Source organism: Hirundo rustica, chromosome 21 (assembly GCF_015227805.2).
Source record: "Hirundo rustica isolate bHirRus1 chromosome 21, bHirRus1.pri.v3, whole genome shotgun sequence".
Classification (NCBI taxonomy): Eukaryota; Metazoa; Chordata; class Aves; order Passeriformes; family Hirundinidae; genus Hirundo; species Hirundo rustica.
Window position 1 is genome coordinate 2,582,216 of NC_053470.1, and position 12,812 is coordinate 2,595,027.

The window sequence follows — 12,812 nt, forward strand, 5'->3', positions numbered from 1 at the left end:
GAAAGCTTCCAGCAATGATGCCAGTTCATGTTTTGTCCCCTGTGATCAGCAGAGTGGGATTTCAGCACACGTGGGAGCAGGAGCGTGTGGTCGCAGAGGCACAGGCACTTTGCAGCACGAGGAGAGGCCGACAGCAAACAGGGTTCTGGAGTGTGCAAAAACCTGAACAGCTACAGCTGTGGTGGCTCTGGGTTTTCCTTATCACAACTGCTTTGTCCTCGGTGTTGTTTCTTAACCTCCTCCTTGCTAAACAGTCATGGTAAAACCTCAGCTCCTTCATCTTCAGCCTGTGAGTTCCCAGGACGTTTTCACTGGCCTAGAGATGATCCACACCATCTTCTTCATGAGCTACACCCCCAATGGAGCAGCAGCCCAAGAGCCCAGCTCTGCTCCTGACTGTTCCTCTGCCACCTCCTATGTCCCTGCCATGTCCCTTCGCTGTCCCAGCAGGTCCGGCAGCCACCAGACGACAGGCTGGGGTTGGCAATGAGGAGATTACAGGAGCTTTACCTTCAATGATCCAGACATGAAGGAATTTAATCCCGTGTTTGAAATAAAAAGAGTTTATTTAGCTTCTTCCTCTGAGTCACTGCCGAAACATCTCATCCCCGGCTGCTGTGTCGGGAGCTCCATCGCGCACGAGATGCGTCCTCAGGTGCACTTTTGACCTTCCCCTGCACGAAGGGGAAATCCCTCAGCCCTGGAGCCTCGCTCTGCCCCCTGGGATGATCCTGCTCCCTCCAGCCAGTGCTTTCCGTTGTGCTTGAAGATAAATCTGGTGGTTAAGATCCTGCTCCTTTCCAAATGAAGGTCAAAACCAGATCTCAGCAATGCCAAGTACATTTTTTACCAACTCCAAAGGGAGATGATTTGGCCCATGGGGACAACACTGGACTTGTTCTTCTGATATCCAACTCAAAGAGCTGCTGCAGCAGAGCCTTTTGCCACAAAGGGACACACAGGTACCAGGGATGCTGTAAAACACCTTTTCAGGATCTGGGTTCAAAAAACTCATACTTGCAAAAAGCAAAACCCACAAAGAACTTACTGGAAACTCCTTGGTAAAGGCAGGTGTCCTGTCCTGTGTGGGACATTCATTAAATGAGGATTTCAGCACTGCTAAATCCCACCCAAATGGTTTTTTCACAGGAATTTACTTTGGTTCTGGCTCAACAAAGCAGCTGAAGATGTGAGTGACCTGGGAGCTGAAGAGCAGCAGAGGGAACCACCACAGACATGGGTGCATTTTGAGTGGCACAGGAGCAGGCTGTGATGCACAGCGGGTTTGTGTGGACACTCTCACCTCTCCACCACATCCCGTCCCCCTTGGTCCAGCTGCAACCCCTCCCAAAGATGCCAACTGCTCCTTCAGCTTGGAGGTGTCACAGCAAAGTTTGAGAGGAAAATGTGTTTGGGTTGCTTCAAGCTAACAGAACCTTCCAAGTCAGCAAAAGAAAACTGTTTGTTTGGGGGCTCAGCTCATGTAGATTCCATGGGATTCAAAGTCAAAACAGCCAACTGGAAAACCTCTCTCCAAGGGGAGGCAAAGGCTGGTGCAGGGAGTAACTGTGATCCCCAGAAACCACACTGTGCCCCAGAGCTGTTCTACACACAGCACTGTGGGTCTGGAAACACCACAGCAAACGGGACAAAAGACGTCTCTTCAACCCTTCTCCTTCCTCCCGAGAGGGGAGGGCCTGCTCTGTGGGAAACATTATCCTGGGACAGCTGTGCGGGGCAGGGGGGAGGAGGGAAAGTGCTGGAGTCTCACTGCAGAGGGTGCAGAAGCAGAGGGGAGCTGCCTGGGAGAGGCCAACGTGGAGCCAAGCACAGCAGGGCGGGCCTTTCTCCCTGGCTTTGGCTCATGATCCAGGGCACAGGGATGGATTGGATGGAAGTGGAAACATCCACACGCCCTCAGGGACATCCCCAAGGAGACCCCGCTGCTGTGGGGAGCTCTTCTGGGTGCAATGCGTGGCTTGGGGTGCCTTTCTCCAAGGGGGAAAAGGAGAGGAGGCCCCAAAGACTCACCTCCTGTGGAGAGAGCGAGGGAGAGCCCAAAACAGCAGAGGGAATGCAGAAACTCAGAAGAAATCCAGAAAATCCAGAGACTGCTGGAAGGCAGTGAAGGTGTCCTGGTGTTGTCCCACCTGGCTGGACATCCAGAGATGTGCTGCCACTGCCAGACTGTGGCTGAGATGTTCCTGGAAGGGCACCCAGGGATGGAGCATTCCTGAAGAACTGAAACTCTTGTCAATGTGGAGACAAAAGACATCTGCACCCCTTGGGATAGCGCTGGTTACGGCTTTTTCCAAAACTGTCCCGGAGCTGCTGAATCCTCATCACAGAGAGCACCAAGGGTGTCACCTCCTACCTGTGCTGGCCTTGAGCAGGAGCCCTGGGAGCGAATTCCAAGGATTCTCAGGCTCTTCCCTCGCTGTGCCAGGAGGTGTCTGGAGCAGGGCAGGTCACCACACCAGCCGCGGCCAGGGCACGCGTCCTCCGCTGCTGCTGTGTGTGGGCAGGGGTGAGAAGGCAGGGAAATGAGCGACACTGCACAAGTGAATTCCCAAAGCAGCTGTTGAGCTGCCTCGGGCTGTGAGCAGTGTGCCTCAGGTATCACTTACCGTCACATTCCCAAGCAGTTTTTGTGCACGCCAGAGGCCAGGGTGGTGTTTGAGATCAGACCTTGGGAGGGGCTGAGCACAGACCCAAGGGGTGACCCCACCTTCCCTGAGCCCCTGCCCTTCTCCAGGGCAGTGTCCCCACTCAGCCCCTTCCCAACACTCCTCCAGTGAGCCCCAAGCCATCTTCTCCCTGAGGAACACAGGAGCTGTGGCTGGAAGAACGAGTCACGGGATGAACCCATCCCACTCATCCCAGCCACACACGGCAGGGCAGGAGCTCCTCCAGACCCTTCACAGCAGCACAGCTTTCCCAGAGCCACATCTGGAATTCTGCCGGTGCTCTATCCCAGGCCTCATCCCCAGGGTGAGTCCCACAGCACAGGGGGTTATTTGACACCTGAGCAGGTCTGGGAAGTTCAGACACCACGTGGTTACTGGTGCTGCTGCTGCAACACCAGCATTTTTCCAGACTCCTCCAGCTGGGAACATTTAGGACATTTGGCTTTCCATAAACATTGAAAATCTATCCAACTTCAAAACTATTTTTTGCTCGAACTGATGAATTTAGTTTTATTTACTGCGCGCAGAGTGGTTCTGCTTTTAAGATAAAGGCAAAAGCTGCTCAGGCTGGGCGCAGCTGACACAGCAACAGCGGCTGGTCAGTGGTGGGACACCTCAGCACAACATTCTGGACATGGGACTCATTCCCAGCCCAACACAGCCACATCCAGCCTGAGCTCCCACTGCCCTCCATCGGTGTTCAGCCAAGTTAGAAGTCACAGGGGTATTTAAAACCAACTGCCCACAGGGCCCCTTGGAGCACAACTCCAATATTTTCACCTCAGACACCATTTCCACCTCCCTCGCTTTAGCGAGAACGGCTGCGCCCCTGAGCACTGCCAGGGCACGAGCAGAGGGCACCTTTAAACACAATTATTACACTTTTCTTTGCACAGGAAAGGGGGTGTTCTGCCCAACAGGGAGGATTTAATAACTAAGGAAGGGAGAAGTATGAGGTTAAAATACGGCAGCACCTTATTCTGATTTGACCAAGCAGAACTTCACCTCACTTTTAACCATCTCACTGCTGGACAACTCATTTCATTTTTAACAGACAGACTGGCAGAAGCTGCTATTAATAAAGTAATTTGAAAATCTGGACCACAGCTATTTTCCTTAAATAAAATCAATGGCCACACCCACTAAAGTCATTGTGGAAAGCAGTAAGAGCTCCAACTCACAGCACAGTTCTCCAAAGACACATTCCCAGGCCGAATCCCTGTGGACTTCACGCAGGACTGTGAATGTAGCACAAGGCACGTTGATGTATTTTGGTCACTTTATTAAATGAGATATTAAATAGTTTAAGTTTCAACTACTAAAACAGCACTTTGAATGGTGAAAACACAGATAGTATATCGTCATACTTGAATGCTTCTTCTCTTTTAAAAACACATTTCCAGTCCTTATATATATTACAAAACAGCCTTATAGGAAGAGGGGACACCTTTTCTATAGTACTTAAGATATTTAATACAGAACTGAAAAGCCATCTAATAGAAACAAAGGCAAGTCTTCACAGCTGTATGATTTCAGCAGCCAAAGCTGGTTGATGGACTGAAACATTACTATACAACTGGGACAAAACATATACAATATCACGATACTAAGCAAAAACGCTTTACATCCAAAGGAATAAACAGGTTACAAAATGTGGATAATTTAGCAGGCAAAACTGTATTACAAGCAACATTTTTATTTGTCATCTTAAGCCATTTTTATCTAGTTAAAACATCTAAAACAAATATAAAAAATGAGCCTTTTATTATCTTACTGATGTATGTTCTGTCTTTAAGTACTGGTTAAAGCCTGATGTTATACTCAAAGCACATTGTTATGCAGCTAAAATGTCGAGTGAGAAACTTAAGCAAAGTGGTCCAGGTTTTACTTCAATGCTTATCTCGGATTCCTTCTTGTGCATTAGTCTTCTGTTATCCATAGGTTTGTCCAGGATGAAATAAAATGTGCCTTTCAATGTTGCCTAAAACTTCCACATTTAAGTCTTTGAGTTACTGTAAAACTCCACTCCAAAACTCCAAAACATTTCCAGGTTTGGTAGAACGTACTTCTCTTATTCACAAACACGTAGGAATATCGGTGAGAGTTGCCCAGAGTAACATTTGCCTTCAAATGTTTATCTCAACATCTCACTTTTGTCTCTTCTAGTGCCAACACATCTCTCTTTGCTCCCTCTCCCAGACGAGAGTTACTTGTAGAGCTGGCAGAGCACTAGAACACACTGAGGGTCTTTTGTGGTATTTTGTCACCAAAGAGTCCAAGACAGCAACTTGTCAGCTGGGTTTGCAGCAGCCCAACCAAGCTCTGTCCTCGTCACAAACCAAGTGCCAGTCACACACCGAAACATCATGGAACATCTAAACATTTAGATGCAAAACTTGTCCATTCTGGGCAAGAACTCAAACTCCTGCAACAAACTTCCCAGAAACCAAAATGATTTTAGTTCACGCCAGCATCAGAAGAATCCAGCACGATCTGGAGCCACCACCTCCATCGGTCTCCAGAGCCCTGTGTTGTCCACACACCACTGCCTCCATGTTCCTGCCACTTACTTGTGCCCCCAGATTATCAACGGGGTTTTTTTTGGGGGGGGAAGAATCAACCAACCAAACTCTATGCAAAGAAAAGCCCTATTTGTATTTAATAAGAACTTCACAAGCACAAGTGTGGGCAAAGAGTGATAATGGTATAGAATAAACCAGAAATTTATCTCTGGCCTACGTTAAAAAAGGTCCAAAACAGAACAAAATCAACACCAAAATCAAGCTCTTTGTGTCCTAACCCATGTTTTCACACAACTGAAGGGATAGGGAGGAGTGCATAACCACATCTCTACCAACAAAGTCATTTCACGCTTCTGGCAGCTCTAGAAGATTGATTTTCAATCAGCAATGGTTGTGCCAGGTTAAAGGGGGTTCTCTGACAGGTTCTTTGACCCTGGCCACCATCACCATTTAACGCCCCAAAGACAGGAATTGAATTGTGTTGGCCCGTCCCCCATTGCCGGCAATGGGAGGAGACAGTAGCACCAGCATGAAGGAGTTACCAGAGATGTGCTTTGTGCTGGACTCCACAGCGAGGGATCAGCGTGTGAGGGAAAAGCATCTCCCACTCCCACATCATCAGCTGTTATTCCATCACATCCAACTGAAAATAACAAATGGCAGCAGACTGGGGAGGGCCCAGTCCTGTTTAAGGCTGGATGCACAGTTCCCTGTGCCTCAGAAGGTTCAGAGCAGTAGTAGTTACCAATATTGCACTCAGTTCTGTTTCACAGAGTATTTTCAACTCCTGTTCCGTTCAGCACAGATGACCCACGAAGGAAACTAGACTACTTCTGTTACAATGTTCCCACTAACAGAAAGAAATGGGCAAGCAGAAAAGTATTCCATAATTTGAGGAATCAACTCTAATCAAGAACTCAGCTGTTTACATTTCACATATGTCAGACTGAACATACAGACCTGCAGTCCTTCCTAAGCTTCCCAAAGCTTTGCAGCCACGAAAAGCAAGCGTAGGAGTTTAGACAGGAAACCTGCGGAGATGCTACTGTAACGGGAGGACTTGTTTTCACTGAAAACAACTTGTTATCTCCTGTACTCAACATATGTAAGAAGATTCTAGGCAACATCACTGACAACAGGGCAAATATCGTGTCCTATTTAAACAAAGCTGAAACACTAATATGGAACATGGTATTTAAGGGGAGCAACCAAACTATTCTTTTTAAATTTTTTTTTTTTTTTTTACAGTTGAGTTCTGTTAGGCCATTGATTCCTAAAAAAATAAAAGTTCTTTCTCTGATTTTAACAATCCTTTAGGCTTTTAGTGCAAAATCACATTGATTTCCCTTGGGAAGGCCCTGGATTTTTGCCTCTCATTGGGGGTGGTGCTCGTTGTAGGGGTGGTGGCTGCATCCCACCAGACACTGACTGATACATTCCTCTCACATCTATGGCTGGGTAGTTGGAAGGATTCATGATTAAATTTGGAGGCTTTGGCATCATGAGGTGGCCCATGGCTGCTTGCTGGTAGGACATCTGCTGCTGCTGCTGCTGGTTGTACTGGTGCTGGAGCCGCCTGTTCATCAGGATCCTCTGGACACAACCGATTAGCTGTGGAGGGAAAGCAGAGCTGGCTGAGTGCACCACCCCTCCCCTGCTCCAGGATCAGGTTCAGAGCTGAAATCAATTTGTTAGGGACAGCGTGGCTGGGGGATAAAGCCCCATTGTTATCACCATCCCTAATGTGATGGCATTCAGCAGCCCATTACTGGAGAAACCATTTAGTAACAGCATTTAGGGCTCAGCTCTCCGGAAGACTCGGCTATTGTGTTGCAGGCGGCATTTAGGTGAGTTGCCATGGCAACATGCACTCTACTGTGAAATTATTCCCAGGTATAAGTTACATCATCGTTTGTCAGGTACCATTCATCTTCCCTTTGAAAGTCCCGCCTGTGCGCTGTCAGTGTTTGTTTGCCTGAGAGAAAAAACTCTTCCCTCTGACATCATCTTCCAGATTCTGCAGAGTAATTTTAAGCTAAAACAACATTACCAACACTTTCTAAGATGTGTTTCTAAGTGGCTGGCTGGGCTCTGGGAATCAGATTTCTCTTTACGCCTCATGACCTCGCAGCAAAGCACTTCAGCTCACAAACCTGGCGAGTGCCTTTTTAATGAACCTCTCCCGTGTCTCCCTCACTGAGGCCAAGCAATGAACTCCAGCACGCTGCTGACCACTCTGTGAGGGATATTCATGTGCCTAAACATGCACTTGCAGCTCAGGAATGAACACACAGAGGATCCTCATTCGAACACTGGCAGTAGATAAATAACCGTAGGATATTTTACCATCTGCTGCTTCCCGAGCACGTCGTTGTAAATGGCTTCTCGGCGCTTCACATCCAGCTCCTGGCTCGCCTGTCTGTTCAGGGCCAGGGCCTGCACCTGGCTCTCCGTCAGGGTTAAGTTTTCTTTCCACTGAAAAGCAAAAAAACCCAAAACCTTCTTGGCACTGGTCCTTTGAACAAAAGCCTGACAGTAACTGAGGCCCTGTGTCACGTTCGCAGTTACACCAAGAGTTAAACCAGCCCAACTTCCAGTCAGTGCAAACCTGCTTCACCAGAACAGAACGAGGAGTTGTTAGTTCTTCTAACAGGCCATTAGCAGTCCACAAAACACAGTAACTGCTTGCCTGTAACTGCTATTCCGATTTCTAGAAAAGCAGCGTTTTCAGAGCACGGCAAATACTTATGGCTCTAAACTTGCCACTCCTGTAAGGCTCTGTGCCAGCTAAATGCCACCAAGGGTTACTGCAGGGATAAAGGTCACTACCACCTGGAAGGGATGCTCATTAATAACACAATTCATTAGCTGGAAGACCATTTGCAGTAGCAACATCTGTGTTTGGTAATGTTTAATGTTTCCCACTCCTGATCTAAGCCCAGGGTTATGCATTGCACTCACTATGGCTGAAATGATGTCTTCAAGGGGCTGGATCCTTGCAGCAGCCACACTGTTGGTTGCTTCCACCACCTTCTCTCTTCCTTGATTAATGAGGTCCTGAGAAAACACCAGAACATCAGGTATAAAGCAGGGAAACAACAAACACATTTCTTTCCCAACCTTCTTAACCTTTCTCTTGTACATACCTAGACTTCCATTACCTTTCTGCTCTCAATTTGCACAAGTCAATGAGTCTAAGCTGCCACCCATCTGAATTTCAGCACAGAGCAGTGGAACAACATGTATAAACCTGGCAATTTGTAGACAGCATTTGTAAAAACCTAGCTTTATATCCACAGGTTTTCAGACCAGCGTGAGAATGCTAAAAACCCAGGTAAATTTTCTACCATATGGACTTGAAGATGTTACGGGTTCAAAAGTGGTAATTAAAGTCTGCAAAGAATGCAGGTGATGCTCCAGAATCCTGACAATCTGCCCAGGCATATGTTTATATACATCCAAATAAACTCCAATAAAGCCACGTGCAAATCCCCCCCTGCCAAACCTCCAATTTATTAAAAATACAAAGATATTTCAGACTGACATTATCCACAGTTTGTGTCAGAAATCCCCTGCAGCAACACAGGCGTGTTGTGCTCCTTACCTCCAGCTGTTGGTTACTCATTGCTGACAGAGCCCCCAAATTGTAAGGAATATATGTCTGAGAGCTGAAATTGGTGGGCATGGCGTTGGTCCCTGTTGGCATGTTGAAACGCATGGTGATGCCCTGAAAAACACAAAGTGCACCTGTCACTAACTCTGACAATTCTGTAATAACCACACAGCCAAAGCAGCCCCTGGAGAGAGGCACAGGCCCTGAGCATCGATCATGGAGGTTTGCAATCCTCAGCTCAGAACCCCATTTCACTCACAGAGGAAGCCAAGTCCCTCCTTGAATGATCTCTGAGTTCAGCTTCTCAATATTTGATATATAAATGACCACGGCTTATTAGCACAGCCTAAGTTGGTAAAGATAATTTTTTATATTGAAAACCCGCTGCTTAATGTTGAGTTTGACCAGCCTGTCTGAAATTCTGAAGAAGTAAAATGCAGAGTTTATTAGCAGGAATGTAAAGCTCATTGCCCATTTGGATTTCTCACAGGGCAACTTCAGATTTTACTCTTTATCTCCCTGTTTCTTTTCCCTCCACAAACCTTTCCATCAGTTCACTCGAGGTGGTTCAGTGGCAATTTATACACCACCCACTCTTTGTACTTTTACTGAAAGGCTTTTGAGGGTGCCTGACCCACTGAAAGTCAAAAGGTAATTTGGGGTAACACCAACAAATCTGAAAGAGAATTTCAACCTTGGTGGCATCTCATTAACTTCCCTTATGACCCTGCCAAAGGTAAAGGCACAGCTTTTGTTTTAGGAGCACAAAGAGCTTTGGTGCCCCCCACACCCCCAGTTAGGGGGGATCAATCACCATCAGCTGCATCTGATGCAACACAGGGCCAACAAAACGGCAACAGGCTTCCACCTCATGGTAATTTCACTGGTTTCTGCTGTATTATTGTTTTATATGTTCATGTGTGTATTAGCTAAGGAAGGTAACACTGTTACACAGAGCCCTTGACAGGGACACCCTCAAATGGGAAGAGGGGGATTACACAGGACATCAGTTGAGTTTTATCATAAATCAGGAAAAAATAAAAAAAAAACAGGTGCAAAAGTAACCAGTGATTAAAGTAACAAAGCAAATACACAGAAAGAACCAGCAACAAAGGAGCAAAAATGACACACAGTTGTACGATATGGGGTTATAACTGTTAAAGTTATTAAAGCTTCTGTTTAGCAGAAAGCCCTGCAGAGCTGCAGGCTCTGGAGGGTCGGAAACTGCCTGGGGGTGAGAGGAGTTCTGAGTGTGGACAGCTCATGGAATGGAGCTCACACTATTTTTCCTATGTCAAAAATTGCTTTATATGTTCATTTCTTCTAACAAAATTGAATTACCCCAAGACAAACTGAAAAGGTAATTGGGACTCTACACCTGGAAAGGTTACTTTCATATGCATAAACCAATTCAACAGCTTTACCTTCTTTTCTGCTTCATATTCTGCCCAGGCTGCCTTCCTCTCTTCTTCAGTGAGTTCCTCTTCCTCCTTATGGTCCAGCAGTGAATCATGTTCGTGGTACCCAACTATGTACTCCTTGTTGATCTGGAGCAGCTCTGCCAGGATCGTGTCCTGTTCAAAGGAGGAGTCACTCAGCAGCTCTGCCCTCTTTGCTCCCCGTGTCTCCCCTCCTGCCCCCTCCCCATTCCACACACAGCAGCTCCCAGCACTCCACAGCACAATAAAACTTGGAAATTATTTAGAAGTACAATTTTCCTCAAAGGGAGAGCAATGGTTTAACAATCTGTTGCAGAGATGACAGGCCAGTCACTTAATAAACCACAGGAATGCTCTCGGATTCCGTAACAATAAATGCACCTAAAAAGAATGGAATGTGCTCAGTAGCTTTTCCTTTGCTTAGGCTGGACAAGAGACAGGACCCATCAATAAATCTGCATTTATTATACACAAACGGCATCTCTACAGCTTTCAAACCCTCAGCAGTACTTTGGGTCCAACATCTCCATTTTTTTTTAAGTCAAACCTTTTTGTCTGAAAGTCAAGGTGTTGCTGCAAAAGATGAAGGAAAAGATCCCTACAGGACTATGAAAAACTGCTCCTGCTGCACCTCAGGAGCTCCTTTTCTGAGGTCATTATAGAACAGGGGTTTTTACACGACTTGTGTGGTTGATGAGCTTCATGAATTAAGGAAGTTCCAACACACAGCATTCAGGCTAAAATTCCTAATAAAACCCATCACTGAAGCACTCCTGAGAGGAATCACAGTCCAGGAGTTATCTGAATCCCTCCAGCCCCTCCCTGTGTCAGGGTTTGCACAAGCAGGAATCCAGCCCATCCCACCCCAGCATTTTATAATCTCAGCTGAACAATGACTGAAAAAAGTTCCCACAAACAAACAGATTTTTGCAGCCACTCTGAGAACTGAGTGTTGAAGTCCTGACCAGGGGTTCTGTCACAGCAGCTACACAAAGCTGTTTGTTTCTGTGTGTTTGAAAAATTAATTACATTAACCAATTATCAGCGAGCTGCTCTTTGTCCCACCCTGCTCCAATCTGCTGTGAATCACTGTCTCCATCACCAGCTCCTCCCAGAATATCCAGGTGGGCTCTGCCCCACTGCTGGGCACAGGGAACAGAGGATGGGGGTTTGGGGTGCTGGGAGGGAAGCACAGACACCCCAGAGATGGGGGTGACAGCCCAGAGGAGGTGGCTGAGGAACCCAGGACATGTCACTGGCTGTGGGGGCTCCTGGGGGTGCAGGAACTGCCCTGGGAACACAGAATCACAGAATCCATCACAGAATCCATCACAGAATCCATCACAGAATCCATCACAGAATCCATCACAGAATCCATCACAGAATCCATCACAGAATCACCAGGTTGGAAGAGACCTCCAAGATAATCGAGTCCAACCCAGCTCCAACACCTCAACTAAACCACAGCACCCAGTGCCACATCCAGGCTGTCCTTAAACACATCCAGGGGTGGTGACTCCACCACCTCCCCGGGCAGAACATTCCAGTACTTTATCACCCCTTCTGTAAAAAACTTTTTCCAAATATCCAACCCATATTTCCCTTGGTGCAGCTTGAGGCTGTGTCCTCTCCTGTCAGTTGCTGCAGGGAGAAAGAGCCCAACCCCAGCTTATCCAGCCACCTTTCAGGGAGCTGTGGAGAGTGATGAGGTCACCTCTGAGTCTCCTTTTCTCCAGGCTGAACAACCCCAGCTCCCTCAGCTGTTCCTCACAGGGTTTGTGTTCCCAGCCCCTCTCCAGCCTCGCTGCCTCCTCTGGATGTGCTCCAGCATCTCAACATCCTTCCTAAACTGAGGGGACAGAGCTGGGCACAGCACTCAATGTCCATCCTGAACTGAGGGGACAGAGCTGGACACAGCTCTCAGTGTCCATCCTGAACTGGACACAGCACTCAATGTCCATCCTGAACTGAGGGACAGAGCTGGACACAGCACTCAGTGTCCATCCTGAACCGAGGGACAGAGCTGGACACAGCACTCAATGTCCATCCTGAACTGAGGGACAGAGCTGGACACAGCACTCAGTGTCCATCCTGAACTGAGGGACAGAGCTGGACACAGCACTCAATGTCCATCCTGAACCGAGGGGACAGAGCTGGACACAGCACTCAATGTCCATCCTGAACTGAGGGACAGAGCTGGACACAGCACTCAGTGTCCATCCTGAACTGGACACAGCACCCAATGTCCATCCTGAACTGAGGGGACAGAGCTGGACACTGCACTCAGTGTCCATCCTGAACTGAGGGAACAGAGCTGGACACTGCACTCAATGTCCATCCTGAACTGAGGGGACAGAGCTGGACACAGCACTCAGTGTCCATCCTGAACTGGACACAGCACTCAATGTCCATCCTGAACTGGACACAGCACTCAGTGTCCATCCTGAACTGGACACAGCACTCAGTGTCCATCCTGAACTGGACACAGCACTCAGTGTCCATCCTGAACTGGACACAGCACACTCAGTGTCCATCCTGAACTGGACACAGC

The 12,812-nt window shown here is 47.6% G+C and overlaps 1 protein-coding gene across 3 annotated transcripts in view; it reads right to left on the minus strand.

Annotated features, from left to right (window-relative positions):
- Positions 1–3,952: 3,952 nt before the first annotated feature.
- The window catches only part of ATRX (ATRX chromatin remodeler), a 68,334-nt gene continuing 59,474 nt past the window's right edge, over positions 3,953–12,812 (minus strand). For all 3 annotated transcript variants that reach the window (XM_040084266.2, XM_040084265.2, XM_040084267.2), the window contains 5 exons: positions 10,247–10,396; positions 8,814–8,936; positions 8,171–8,266; positions 7,556–7,684; positions 3,953–6,820 (listed from right to left, as the gene is read on the minus strand). In XM_040084266.2, coding sequence (XP_039940200.1) covers positions 6,542–6,820; positions 7,556–7,684; positions 8,171–8,266; positions 8,814–8,936; positions 10,247–10,396 — 777 coding nt within the window. In that variant the 3' untranslated portion in view covers positions 3,953–6,541. The remainder of the gene's footprint in view (positions 6,821–7,555; positions 7,685–8,170; positions 8,267–8,813; positions 8,937–10,246; positions 10,397–12,812) is intronic.